This window comes from Macrobrachium nipponense, chromosome 2 (assembly GCF_015104395.2).
Source record: "Macrobrachium nipponense isolate FS-2020 chromosome 2, ASM1510439v2, whole genome shotgun sequence".
Classification (NCBI taxonomy): domain Eukaryota; kingdom Metazoa; phylum Arthropoda; class Malacostraca; order Decapoda; family Palaemonidae; genus Macrobrachium; species Macrobrachium nipponense.
In genome coordinates, this window is record NC_087201.1 from 24,933,476 (window position 1) to 24,948,771 (window position 15,296).

Consider the following 15,296-nt stretch of genomic DNA (forward strand, 5'->3'; position numbering starts at 1 on the left):
TCCCTCGCCCAAATTACTGATAAGATACATCTTTGAACTCATCTAAGCTAACCTAACCCAAGCTAGTGGCATGGCCAAAAAAACCGGGGCGGGTGCAATAGTAGCATACATTCCGTGAATTTGCTATCCCTGGTCCTTCTCCTCCGTAGATATTAGTTCAGAAGTGAGTGCATTAAAAAGATTGTTAACCACTGGAACACAAAATCAAGTACTACCATATCCCTTTACCATTATGGGAATACTGTTCTATTCACATAGATTCTCCACAAAAACCTATGGAATTCTCCTCTGTTTTCCTGAGTTTGTAACATCCTATCTTACATAGTTCCTTAGTGGTATATGTTTAACCCTTGTAGCACAAAGTAAATGGAATACCCCTTCCGGTAGCCCTCGTTTATGAAAAAAAAATACTCAGCTTTGTCATTTTATAGATATCTAATTTTAGAGGAAAGTGCACTCTCCAGTAATTATTATTCCCATGTATGATATAACTGATACCGTTTGAATAAATCTTTTGATGTAGTTTAATCTGAATGTTGCAATAAGTATTTCTCGCGTGATTTATCTTCAAGATGAAAGAAATACAGATAACCAGTCTCCGAAGTTTGGAAATCGTTATCTTCAACTTATCACTATTTTAGAGGCGCTCACCTCCTGTGTCAGTTGATTGCTTATCACCTATGATTAAAAACTCAATGAAATTAAAGAAAATTAATAAGGGTGGTAGACGGCTTGCAGATGGGTCACACCCCTTGAATCCAAGCAAAAATGTCACAGCTAAAAAAAGTCGCTTTAATCTTTCCTAGATAGAGACGCCCAAGGTTTCAACCCAGTATGCATCCATCTTTGTAGCGTGTTTAGTACAAGCCTACTGGGGATTCTTTTTTTAAACCCAGTATGTATCGCTACCTTTGCGGCATGTTTAGTGCAAGCCTGTTGGGGATTTCATTTTAACCCAGTATGTGTCCACCTTTGCAGTGTGTTTATTACAAGCCCGTTGGGGATTTCATTTTAACCCAGTATGTGTCCACCTTTGCAGTGTGTTTATTACAAGCCCGTTGGGGATTTCATTTTATCCCACTATGTTTCCACCTTTGCAGTGTGTTTATTACAAGCCCGTTGGGGATTTCATTTTAACCCAGTATGTGTCCACCTTTGCCGTGTGTTTATTACAAGCACGTTGGGGATTTCATTTTAACCCAGTATGTATCCACCTTTGCCGCGTGTTTAGCAAAGCCTGCTGGGAATTTTATTTTAAATTTTAACCCAGTCTGTATCCACTTTTGTGGCACGTTCAGTACAAGCCAATTGGGAAGTCTTTGCTTAACCCGGTATGTATCCACCTTTGCAGCTCGTTCGGTATAAGCCCGTTGGGGATTGACGTAAAGACATAAACATAAGACTGTAAACATAATAAAGATAACGACCCCGAAGAAATATTAGTCCGGGATAACGACCCCGATATACCCTTGGGGGTATATCAAGGAAAGATCTAAAATATTTTGCTTTATTACTTTAATATCTTTAATTTCCACCGTAAATTAATGTGAATTTTTATCCTAGCCAAAATTGTGACTTTTTTCTGATCATTTTCCTTAGATTTGATTATCGGCCTCTTTACCCCTTCACTCTCGTTGGTTGATCATCTGAGATCTTTATTTACTCATTGAAGTTTACTTAGTATTGAATGTATACTGATAAGTAATCTCCCTAGTTGCCCAGTGCATCAGCTTAGAAAAAAACTAGATATTTTAGGGTATATTGGTATCGACAAATTGATACGGTTAGTCATTATTATAGAGGAACTTACGCACACTCATATGGCGTACTATCAAAATGTAACGAGAAAGATATACAAGAGAAGGAAGACTTCATTTTTTAAGACTTGAATCCAAGTGTAAGTCGATGAAATTGCATACGTAAGGGAGACCAACACATAGACAAATCTGTCTTAGTTTAGAAGAACAAAAGACGAACGGAGATTTATAATACAGAAATGAAACCAACTCTTCATGTCAAATGTCCAGTTCTTTTTCCATGCCCCTTGGTTAATTTAGGTTAGGTTGGGTTCAAAATATTTACCAATCGTAATTAAGGTGTGGCAAACATAATGAGATTATTTTCGTGAAGATTCTATGGTTAGTTTTTAAGATATGGCGTCCCACTTTATTCAAGGAAGGTCCTGTAACTCGGTTACAGTTCGGGTTTGGTGGTATAGGAGGTTTTGGACTGACTATTTCAACCGGTTTCCCCTGTAGTTAGGCTTCAAAAACTCTATTGAACACTGACAGTGACTTAACTTGAGTCACGGGAATGAATTGTGGGAAAGCTACTAACTCTGATAAAAGTATTTGCCGTAACAAATTGATTGATTACTGAATGGTTCATCTCTTGTCCCGTTAAGCATGAGTAGCATAAATGATTTCTAGTCTGTGAAATAGGAAAAGTGTATGTGTATTTTGGTAGATTTGTTTACGCTGCTACTACTAACTAGATACAGCCAGCCTTGCGTTGGCACGGGCTCTTGCTCTTCAGCAGCGCGCAACTATTTACACACAGAAATAAATCTAGGCACATTTGAGTTCTTGTATTTGTCTTGACGACATTCGAATTCGTACTTTCCAGAAAACTCTTCAGAATTCAAATTTCTGCCATGAAGCCATTGTTCAATAAGTCAATTAGAAGTGAAAATGAACTAAATGTAGTCTGATACAAAATGCCATTGTCCTGTGCCTAGAACTTGTGAATAAAAAAACCAAACACTGTTAGATGAAAGAACACGATTTGATGCAGTTTAGATTTCATTACCTGTCGATGTTGGGAGTCCGGATAGTATCGTTGCCATAGCAACCGACATCCCCTATGCCCAAGTCGTCGGCCAAGATCACCAAGATATTCGGAGGTCGTCTGGCCCCTAGTTCCCCCAAGGGAGATGCAGTCAGCGCTGTTGCTATCAACGCTGATAGCAGGCTCAGTCTAATTCCTATCTTCATTCTGAAAAAAAAAGACAAATTATTAAGGACTTTCTGTAAATAAGAGATAAAGGTTTGAAAAAGATCGAAACTTAGTGGCCTTCATAAGCTTATAAAATAGTCGTTCGTGATCACTCAAGTTTTATCAGAAAGCGTCTTCAAGTGCCGATAGCTTCCCAAGAATGCGTTTTATCAGTTGACCTTGTGACTCTGTTAGTCTCTCAGAAGTACTACAATATGTATCACTTTCACTGTTTCTGCTCCTCAGCTTTCGAGGAAGTGGGCAGCAGGTACATCACAACCCCAGCCTCTTATCTATTTGCTACTCATTCTTTATTACCTGAAGAAAATTGACCAAACGATCGGAAAAATGGATTCTGTGGTCCTATCTCTACTGAAAAGAATCTTTGTTGGCGTTATGAATCTCCATTTGGATGATTCTACCTTTGATTCCCACTTTTTTTCAGCCCTCTTTTGTTGTTTGTCGTCATTCTAAGAGTCATTTCTGTTTACACAGACTCTACTCTCAAATTTTTGACCTATTAGAATATATCACATTTATCTTGCAGAGGTCATGCAGTTCTAATGATTATATATGCTAATATGAATATTTGTTTTCTTCGTCCCAACGACTAGATTACAGTATATTGGCCTTATGCGTTCCTGTTAGGAGTATTATTCCCTTACGAGCTCGTTGGCGCGCGTTACGCGCAGCGGAACCCGATACTGCTGTCTGCCCTACCATCCTATCCCCTATCTACCCCACCCACACCTGGGGCGGACAAACAGCTTTGCAGGAGAAGGGTGAATGTCTCCCCCTCCCATTCCCTTAACTACATCGCCCGCACCTGGGGCGGACAAACAGGTTTGCAGGAGAAGGGTGGATGTCTCCCTTACCCTCCCATTCCCCTACCTACCCCGCCCCACCCGGGGCTGACAAACCTGTTTGCAGGTAGTGGGTGGGTGTGTCATGTCTCCCCTACTGTCACCCGGGAAAGAACAAACAAGATCCAAAGTCAATTTACCTGGTCAGTGATCCCTTGAAATGCTCTTTCTAAGTTCTATCAGGTACTATAGTAGATTCACATCAGCCGTGCATCTGACGTCTAGGCCAGTCCTGTACGACGCTCCTGACTGGCTGTTGATAAGCCAACCACAGGGGCTGGAAACTCTCAGTCTCTCTGTCGAGAGTTCCCATAGGCAATATGTATGTTCCACGTCTCCTGAAGGATGCTTTTGAAAGACGTATCCCTCAGGAGAGGTGAAGCATACATCCTGCCTTTGTGAACTCTTGAGGGAGACTGAGAGATTCCGATGTGAATCTACTATAGTTTATTTGTGAAGCTCATACCAAGCCTTTCCTATCAGTCTGCTGTATGTAGCCTACTGAACCATTTATTTCCACATGTACAGTATATGTGATTAGTAAAATATGATACAATTTAGTGAGTTTCTTCTGTTTTCCACTCCCAAACTTTTCATTTCTCTTGTAACTTGAAATTTTTCTAAAATGTTTCATCCTTTTAGAGACACACCTACTTTGAGGTAAGACCTCGCAAAGTTTACATTTAGTTTCTTTCTCTTGGTTTCTTGGCGCCTCAGACGCCAACAGAATCCTTATTGCTATAATTTTATCAGTGATGTGTCCAAGATTATTTGACAGTTGTCTAACACATAAAAGCCAGAGTTTTAAACGTTGAAGAATTATATGAAGGAGTTGCTCTTCGTTGGACGAATGGGTTAAGTGCTCGCCAACTGTTTAGATAGTAGCGAGTTCGCTTCCCCGCTCTGCCAATGAAGGAATCAGAGGATTTTATATTTCTGGTGATTAGAAATTCATTTCTCCATATAATGTGGTTCGGTTCCCACAGTAGGTCCCGTTGCTAGGTTACCAATTGGTTCATAGCCAAGTAAAAATATCTAATCATTCGGGCCAGCCCTAGGAGAGCTGTTAACCAGCTCAGTGGTCTGGTTAAGCTAAGGTATTCTTAACTTATAAGGTGAAGTTGAGAACCCGAATATGACTTTCTGACTTGGACATTATGCCGTATTATTTAATTTGGGGCATGTCAGCAACTTGTGTTTAAAGGTGTTTATAACTATACTCTGTTTTTTTCCATCTGTCCATCCGGCTGTGGTGTTTGCGCATGGTAACCCTGCGTCCCGGGCTTTAAATAATATCCTATTTCGAATATTAACGGTGTAATTCGCATACAATAAATTATTAAAAGACTTTTCAGTTGCCAATGTATACCCAGATATCCTTGTATTTACCTAAACTTACACGTAGCGTAACTATTTAAAGCCCGGGACGCAGTGTTGCCATGCAAAAACACCACAGGCGGATGGACAGATGAAAAAAAAACAGAGTATAACAACCTTTCTACTTAATTTGAGTTTATTTATCTTCTAAACATTGCATACAAATTTTTTTTTTTCTAGTGATAGCAAATTGTAGGTTATTCATAGCTGTTAAACTGGACGACCATTAGATGACAGCCATTACTAACAAAAACATAATTTAAACTACTTCGATGACTTCGGTACTTTTTTCCCAGTGACAGTTTTGTATCTGTTCTTTAATGATCAATTTCAGTTCTAGATCAGTGTTTCTTAAACTTATTATGATAATTTCCCACTTGTGTTTAAAAGTTTTTTCAGGATATGATATTATAGTACTAAATTTGCTACTGAATTATTTATCAATGGCTTATCTTCAAGATAAATGTTTACATTTTACTTAGAAATAGATTTCTCAACATTACTAATTTCGCAATTTTGCATAATATTTTTAGTGAACTTAACAGCAACGCTTCCTCCTGATATTATCCTGAGGACCCCTTGGAACATTCCAGGGGTCCGTGGACCACACTTTAAGAAACACGGTTCTAGCTTATATAGTCCACCTTTTATCCAGGTATTACTGTGGTAACTGTCCTTTTATCCAGGTATTACTGTGGTAACTGTCCTTTTATCCAGATGTTACTGTACTGACTGTCCCTTTTATAAAGGTATTACTATACTGACTGTCCCTTTTATCAAGAAATTTTAAGCAAAAGAGGAATAGAGAAGCTTGCATATAATGTCTACGTATTTGACTTATGCAGAATATCTGCGAGCCATGGCTCGCGATTTCGAATTAAAGCAGAGAGCCGATGATTTACAGTTTGGTAATTTCATTGAATTTATTTTGTGTTTATCTTCACTCAATTTTAATGCTTTTTGGGATAACAACAGAATTTTTAATATATTTATTATTCTCTCCTAAAGTTTGTGCGCCAGTGCCAAAAAACACACGCCTAAGTGTCTTCTGACAAAAAAACAAAAAAATGTCCATTGGACAAAAAACCAAAAAAAATACGCCCAAAAAAATGTCCCCTGCCAAAAAAAAAAAAAAAAAAAAAAATTGCCAAAATGTTCCCTGTAAACCGAAAACAACATAAGCCAAAAATGTCCCCTGACAAAAAAAAAAAAAAAAAAACATGCCAAAATGTCCCCTGACGAAAAAACATAAGCCAAAATGTCCCCTGACAAAAAAACATATGCCAAAATATCCGCTGACAAAAAACATATGCCAAAATGTCCCCTGACGAAAAAACATAAGCCAAAATGTCCCCCGACAAAAAAAACATATGCCAAAATGTCCCCCTCCCCTGACACAAAAAAAATACCACCAAAATGTCCGCTGACAAAAAACATATGCCAAAATGTCCCCTGACAAAAAAACATATGCCAAAATATCCGCTGACAAAAAACATATGCCAAAATGTCCCCTGACGAAAAAAACATAAGCCAAAATGTCCCCCGACAAAAAACATATGCCAAAAGTCCCCTGACAAAAAACATACACCAAAATATCCGCTGACAAAAAACATATGCCAAAATGTCCCCTGACGAAAAAACATAAGCCAAAATGTCCCCCGACAAAAAACATACACCAAAATGTCCGCTGACAAAAAACATATGCCAAAATGTCCCCTGACAAGAAAACATAAGCCAAAATGTCCCCTGACAAATAAACATAAGCCAAAAATGTCCCCTGACAAAAAAACACCATACACAAAAATGTCCACTGACAAAAAACATAAGCCAAAAATGTCCGATGGACAAAAAACATAAAATGCAAATATGTCCCCTGAAAAAACAAAAAAAACATATGCCAAAATATCCGCTGACAAAAAACATATGCCAAAATGTCCCCTGACGAAAAAACATAAGCCAAAATGTCCCCTGACAAAAAACATACACCAAAATATCCGCTGACAAAAAACATATGCCAAAATGTCCCCTGACGAAAAAAAATAAGAAAACAAAAGTAACCCTGACAAAAAACATACACCAAAATTGTCCCCGCTGAAACAAAAACATATGCCAAAATGTCCCTGGACAAGAAAACATAAGCAAAATGTCCCCTGACAAATAAAACCTAAGCAAAAATGTCCCTGACAAAACACATACACAAAAAAAAAAGTCCCCACAAAAAAACATAAAGCCAAAAATGTCCCCTGACAAAAAACATATGCCAAAATGTCCCCTGACGAAAAAACATAAGCCAAAATGTCCCCTGACGAAAAAACATAAGCCAAAATGTCCCCCGACAAAAAACATACACCAAAATGTCCGCTGACAAAAAACATAAGCCAAAATGTCCCCTGACGAAAAAACATAAGCCAAAATGTCCCCTGACGAAAAAACATAAGCCAAAATGTCCCCCGACAAAAAACATACACCAAAATGTCCGCTGACAAAAAACATAAGCCAAAATGTCCCCTGACAAAAAACATAAGCCAAAATGTCCCCTGACAAAAAACATATGCCAAAATGTCCCCTGACGAAAAAAACATAAGCCAAAATGTCCCCTGACGAAAAAACATAAGCCAAAAATGTCCCCGACTAAAAAACATGACAAAAAACCAAAATTCCGCGACAAAACTATGCCAAAAATGTCCCCGTGACCAAGAAAAAACATCATGCCAAAATGTCCCCCATGACAAAAAAACATAAGCCAAAATGTCCCCTGACAAAACACATACACAAAAATGTCCCCTGACAAAAAAACATAAGCCAAAATGTCCCCTGACAAAAAACATATGCCAAAATGTCCCCTGACAAAAAAACATAAGCCAAAATGTCCCCTGACAAATAAACATATGCCAAAATGTCCCCTGACAAAAAAACATAAGCCAAAATGTCCCCTGACAAAAAACATATGCCAAAATGTCCCCTGACAAAAAACATAAGCCAAAATGTCCCCTGACAAAAAAACATATGCCAAAATGTCCCCTGACAAAAAAAAAACACACTCCGAAATGTCTGACTGTTTGCGAACGCCCAAGAGAAGAAGGAGCTAGGGGCACGAAAAACTGAAACATAGCAAAATAACATGTGCAGGAGAATAAAGGAGAATGTGTGAAGTGAGAGAAGAGAGAGAGAGAAAAAAAAACAGAAATGAAAGATGTCAAGTAACTGGATTGAAAACTTGAAAACAGAAGATTAGTTTTAGCTATAATCATGAGTTTTTACCACAAGTTTTACTAACAACTTATACCGGATCCCGGCAAATGCTTCAGAAGTGTCACGAGCGATGTAAGATTACCAAATAAGAAGTTCACTAGCCAGTTAATGATGAATTAAATCACGTTAACACTACACTGAACTATGCTATTGATCTGTATTAACGTCTCAAAGTGATTCGCTAACCCAAAGAAATTACGGAAAAACTATGCAATTTCCTTATTTTGAATCATGTGAAATACTTAACTATGAATATAACGCAATTAAAACGAAAGCTTCAATAAAAACTAAGTCAGCGTTTTACTGCCTTAAAGGTGTTCAATATAATTATGGATTTACCTTCGTTATCAGTGGTTCTTCAAGGCCGACCTTCTGAACTTTATAAGGGTGGGACGTGTAGCGCACTCCACGGGAAGCAGAGCCGGACTGAGACAGAGAGAGTCAGTCTCTTTCCTGTACTATGACAAGATAACGAAAATGAAAGTTTAATCTAACATGCCAAGGAGTTAAGTGAGGTCATACCACGGTTAGCCAGGATTTGCTCCTCGTTTCAGTTTTTTTTTTTTTTTGTAAAAGAAAACTATTAAGATTGCTTTGTCTGTCCGTTTATACTTTTTCTGCTCGAACTTTTTTCTGCCCATCCTCAGATCTTACAAATTACTGAGGCTAGAGGGCTGCAAATAGGCATGTTGATTATCCATTCTCTAATCCTCAAACACACCAAATTGCAGCCCTTTAGCCTCAGTAGTTTTGATTTTAATTAAGGTTAAAGTCAGCCATGATCGTGTCCGATTTGAAAAGTCAGACATTTCATTATCTATCAATTTTAGTTTTGGCTCTGCGCGATAGTTTACCACGAAGAAATATACTCCAGATTTAATCGATTTCTTTTCACCAGTTGGTTGAAATGTCTGGTGATCTTTGGAAAAAAAAAACAAAAAAACATTTAGCGTAATGTATGGATTACCTAGAAAAGAATTCTATTTGCATGGAGGCAAGGGAAACTCTGAAAATTTACCATTTTGAAATGTACCCACAAATCTCTGGAGTAATTCAAAACAGGACATTAACTTTCCAAGCAAGCTTCTACATAATGGAGTACCTCACTGGACGAGTGGTTTACGTGCTCGCCTGCTGATTCGGTATTCCCGAGTTCGATTCCCCGCTCTGCCAATGTGGCTTCAGAGGGACTTGTTTCTGGTGATTAGAAATTAATGTCTCAATATAATGTGGTTCAGATCCCACAATAAGTAGCAGCTCCCGTTGCTTGGTAACCAATTGGCTCCTAGCCACGTGAAAATATCTAATCCTTTGGTCCAGCCCTAGGAGAGCTATTCATCAGCTTAGTGGTCAGGTTAAACTAAGATATACCTTTCTCTACATAATGGAACCATCGCATTTGGAAAACGAATATAGAGCTGAGAGATATATGGCAAACCAAGCTCTAGCAAACTACATGCAAGGATAACTTAAAGAAATACTGAATACACTAGCTGAACAACCCAGCATTGCCCGGGAAAACTGTATGACAGTGTACTTGGAGACTGAGGGAAAAGGGTTGTCCCTTTTATCCAGGTATTATTGTGCTGTCTGCCTCTTTTAACAGGTATGGCCGCTTATCCAGGCATTAATGTGGCAACTGTTCCTTTTATCCAGGTATTACTGTAGAAACTGTCACCTTTAGCCTATACAGTTTATTTACCACATAAGTTACAAAGGGAAACGGAAGGGGATGGGGGGGGCGGGGGTTAAGGGTTTGAAAGCTGCTGTATTATCTAATTTGGGTCAAATGATGGCCATATCTCAAGAATTTTTCTAGATTGGTCGAGCGGTTCCGATTTCTATAGCAAACCAACATAAAAACAAACAAACAAACATACATACATACATGTGTAAATGTATGTATATATATTTATGTATATATGTATGTATGTATGTAGGATGTATTTAAACAGGTCCTATAGCTGGAGGGCCCATAGAAGCAATCATAGGGGCGTATATGAAAAGGCTTCAGTCTATCTAATCACTGTTTATTGTCACTGCATTATCAAAGGCTGAAACTGACACAATGAAAAAAAAAAAAACTTACGAAGAACGAAAAAAAAAAACACTTAAAGATATCACTGCAACACGGACGTGACCTATCTAAATTGAACTAAAGTGTGCTGCAATATCTAAAAATCTAAAACATTCCCAAAAATAAGGGTAAGGAAACGTTAAGTCGAGACCAAAATATATACAAAACTACTAATTATGCGATAAACATTTGCGTAGAGGTTGTGTGGGAGAATATGATAGTTTTTCTATAAGGATAGATTCTAAAAGAGTGAAATCCTCTTCGTCTTACATATATATATATAATAATATATAATATATTATTAATATTATATATATATATATCTATATATATATATAATATATATATATATATATATATATAGTTTATATATATATATATATATATATAAACAAAACTGTGGAAGAGGTCTGACCAGTTAATTTGGCCACAAGTTTAAATGTTAACGATTCCAAAACTGAGAGAGAATAATCATTGGGTGTTTAGGCAACGATGTGAAAATCTTTACATGAAAATGAGGTCTTACACTTACTGCAATGTTCTCGTATGTTAGAGAATTATTTGGTTTTCAAAGTAGATCTCGTATATGGTGACTGACTCCGAGAAGAGAATCGATTCTGACTTTGAGCAATCTCTTGGTGGCTCACTCGTACTTCCCGATTTTACATTTCGGGCAAGTAAAGCAATAAACCATCAAAGATCGCATCAGAGCCGGAAGTTTATCTTTGTGGGAGAACAAAGAACCCAGAGTTTTAGGGATTTTTAGCTATTAACTTGAGATTCACAGCCGGAAAAGTATTCTGAATGACTTTTTGTATTTGTAACTTAAATGCGTTGGAATGAACGAAAGGAATAGAAGCATACATGAATAATTTAGGTACTATCGTGCACAAAAGTCCGTTCCCTACAGCCATCCAGAGAGTTTCGAGTTCGCCGACTATGAAACACCGAAGCAGTTGAACAGGTAACTAACGGAAGACCCAACAGATGTCGCATCGTCAGGACATATGTGAACAAGAAGGAGGGGTGAAAAGCAGACATTTTTTGAGCATACGATAAAGTCTCCAAATTCTAATATCGTTAAGAAAGTGATCGTAAAGATTTTGATGTTGACGATATTGGGTTTGAGTGTAAAATGTGCAGTTAAGGAAATATGTGGAATAAATGTGAGAATAAAAGCGCTTAGGAAGTCGTATCTTAGCTTCTTTATGTTCTCATCACTTCATTTAACTCGATGGTGGAGAGAGGAAAACCAGTTGGCGAGAGAGAGAGAGAGAGAGAGAGAGAGAGAGAGAGACGAGGGAGAGGAGAGAAGAGGAGAGAGAGAGAGAGAGAGAGAGAGAATTATAAAGGATTTGTTCGACATAAGTTTTCAGATTTATAAGGAATAACTATTCAGATAATACTGTTGCAATTATGATAAGTCGATTTACGAAGATACCAGATAAAAATATTTCTTTCGATCCCGACAGAAGTTTCAATCACAAATTATTTTGGGATCAATTCCTTGAAATCCAGTTTTTTTTAAGACATTTTATTTTACGATTAACATTAATGGACCATAATGGAAATCCACAAAATAATTTTCACCGTGTAAGTTAGATTTTTGTTTAAACACTTTTTCTCATACAATGGTACTCGTCACGCAAAATCTGTTTTGGGCCAGGCAAGGTTATTTTTGGAACGACTCAAATGAAAAAACTAGTTTACTTTACGCGAGTTTGTGTCGACGACTGAATTTATGCGGTTCCAGGGTCCTTTGCACAGCGCACTTGTCTGGTGACGGCATCGAAAGCTGATTTTCGGTCATGTAAAGTCTTCCTACATTTTGACAGTTGGCAGGTACTGGTAGACACATCAGTACGGTTAGTGGTTCGACGGTTATCCAATTCGGTGCATCTGCTCCAAGGCCAATATTGGCCTTGATCTGCTCCAACGTAGATTAGGGAAAGATTAAGACGTTATGCTTCGATTGCCTGTATTTCGAGTTAACATTGTAGTCGAGTACCCTTTTAAGGTTTTGTGCTTTTTCTATATTATTTAACGTCAACTTCGTGTATTTTCAAGGCGTCTGTACTTTTTTTAGAACTTTCTGTTTAGAATTGTTTGGACCATGACTATATATTTTAATGTGTTTTTTGTAGACGAAGCACTGCTTAAATTAGTTGGGTAAGTTAGCAGGATTTATTCAGTATCTTTAGCATTTTTTTTAAATATTTTCCACTCCTGAAGTTCGACGCTATGGATTGGTTTCAGTGACGGCCGTTTGTCTTTTGTTTCACACCGACTCGAACTAAAAATATCTAATCCTTCGGGCCAGCCTTAGGAGAGCTGTTATTCAGCTCAGTGGTCTGGTAAAACTCAGATATATAATTTTAACCTGTCCTTAGATCTCGAATACATTGCGATAATCTATAAAAATCAAGGATTAATATCTTTATTTATAGTATGAATATTTGGTAGATCTAGGTATTAACTCCGCGTCGTTGGGTGTTTCTTTGGGTTGCATATTAAGAATTTACCGTTATTTTTGGTGTGTCTACTGTAATTAACCCACAGTGGCTAGTACTAAACATGGTGAAATGCACATGACGTCCTCAATCACTGGTGTCTGTCGTATTTGCGGGAACGTTCCTTTATTCGCGGAACGTTCCTTTATTCGCGGGAACGTTCCTTTATTCGCGGAACGTTCCTTGCAGTCCGTGCGGAGTTATTGCCTAGTATTACCGTAAAACTAAATATTCCCTTTGTTGTTGTTGTATCTAGTTCATCACAGCCAGTTTTATCAATGCTTTTAAAGTTTTGTTTGAATTAAATGGATGTTCAATTATTAAGAGCAGTCTTGTCCTTACAAGGAGAATAACATAAAAATTGTTGTTAGTATGCGAACTTTAAGAAAATAATTTTAGGGAATGATTCTACGATGAATATTCAAGACTGGTTGAAACGAGAGAAAAAATTGCTGCTATCCAGAGATTCTTCAGAACTTCAATATCCATTTTTTTTCCCTTTACCTCCACCCCATCGGGGGCGGTGGCCCTGATCGGGTGGAGGCGCTCCTCAGGGCTTGCATAGTTGCGTGTTGACCTACTATGCGAGTCCTTGGAGTGTTTTTTTTTTTTCGTTGAAGACCGTGAGTTTTAACTTTATTATTAGTTATTTTTTTAAACTGATAATCTAGTAATCTCTGTAGATTAGCGTCACACTTAATGTTTTGTATATAAGGAAGGGTTTGCTAAATCTAATGGTTTGTATAAAACTGGTCTGAAGTTCCTGTCTTAACAGTTAACTTGTATTTGTAAGCCATATATTTTGTGTTTGTAAGCCATGTATTAAGTAGTTTTTATGGTTATTGAATTTATTAGTTTAATTCACTCTGGTTTTAGTTGCTTTTCGGCCTAATACTGTGATTTCAAAAACTATTTTTTGTAATATTACTTTGGTCAGTTTTTCATATACAACTAAGTTTTCAGTTTAGGGCAGTTTGATCTTTACATAAAAACTGCAGAATTAAAATCTTAAAATCCAAGGTCAAACTTTTTAAATACTTGACAGATGTTAGTATTTTGAAGGAGGTTTGATGTTTTGGGCATTTTGTAATTCGAAAAGATTTTTGCATAAAAGAAAACTTACGTAATGAGCAAGTGTATACGTTAACTTTTCATTTTTTCTACTTTGTTTTAAGGTTTGCTTTTTTGTTTAGTTTTATCTATAGTTTTTCCCGTTACTTTTCTTGACTTGCAGGTGACCTTTCTCTGAGGGGTTTAGAATGGCGAACTCGAAGATTTGGATCAACTGTGTGATTAGTTCGTGGAATACTCCTTTTTCGATCTGTTTCAAAAGCGAGCCTTTCCTAATTTTAGTTTTGAAGTGTGATAAAACAGGTTTTGAGAATAAGTAATTTTGAGAATAGATAGTTTTGAGAATAAATAATTTTGAGAATAAATAGTTTTGAAAATAAATAGTTTTGAGAATAAATAGTTTTGAGGATAAATAATTTTGAGAATAAATAACTTTGAGAATAAATAGTTTTGAGAATAAATAGTTTTGAGGATGAATAATTTTGAGAATAAATAATTTTGAGGATAAATAATTTTGAGAATAAGTAATTTTGGGAATAAATAATTTTGAGAATAAATAATTTTGTAACCATAGATTCATGATTAAGACAGATTGCAGTGTGCGCACCATCCTGTAATTACCAATGTTTGTAACCACATAAAATTAACACTGATTGTGAAAAAGGGTTCGTAAGCTGTTAAATGGTTTTTATTGTCAAGATTCAAGGACATAAGATTTTTAGAGACTTGTCTTAATAGTTCTAATTTGGATCAGTACTATACATCAAATTGCTAACTAATACAAAGGAAATTGACTGTATTTTGAAATTTCATCATGTGGCATTCTGTGTTTTGATGGCTGAGAATTTAAGTCTGGTTTTATTCAGTTCTCCAACCTGTGGTAAAAATATTTGGTATGGCCTGAGTTTCGGCAGTTGGGAGTTTGCGCGAAACTGACAAGATATTAGGCCCCGTCCACACGGCCGAGCTTTGCTCGACAAACTTTGTTCGATGTGACGTCAGAAGCGAAGAAACTGAGGTAAAGTTCTGACTTTTCTCGCTGTTTCTCCGCTTCTGAGTTCGTCGACCAAAGCTCGACCGGGTGGACGGGGCCCTAGATATGCGTTGGTAAAGAATATAAAATTGGCAACCTGGGTAGTCCCTTTTACAATA

The 15,296-nt window shown here is 37.2% G+C and overlaps 1 protein-coding gene across 2 annotated transcripts in view; it reads right to left on the minus strand.

Annotated features, from left to right (window-relative positions):
- Positions 1-8,970, minus strand: part of LOC135220492 (arylsulfatase H-like) — a 63,665-nt gene extending 54,695 nt beyond the window's left edge. For both annotated transcript variants that reach the window (XM_064257628.1, XM_064257629.1), the window contains exons 1-2: positions 8,826-8,970; positions 2,809-2,994 (exon numbers count right to left, since the gene is read on the minus strand). In XM_064257628.1, the coding sequence (XP_064113698.1) occupies positions 2,809-2,993 (185 nt within the window). In that variant the 5' untranslated portion in view covers position 2,994; positions 8,826-8,970. The remainder of the gene's footprint in view (positions 1-2,808; positions 2,995-8,825) is intronic.
- Positions 8,971-15,296: the final 6,326 nt, after the last annotated feature.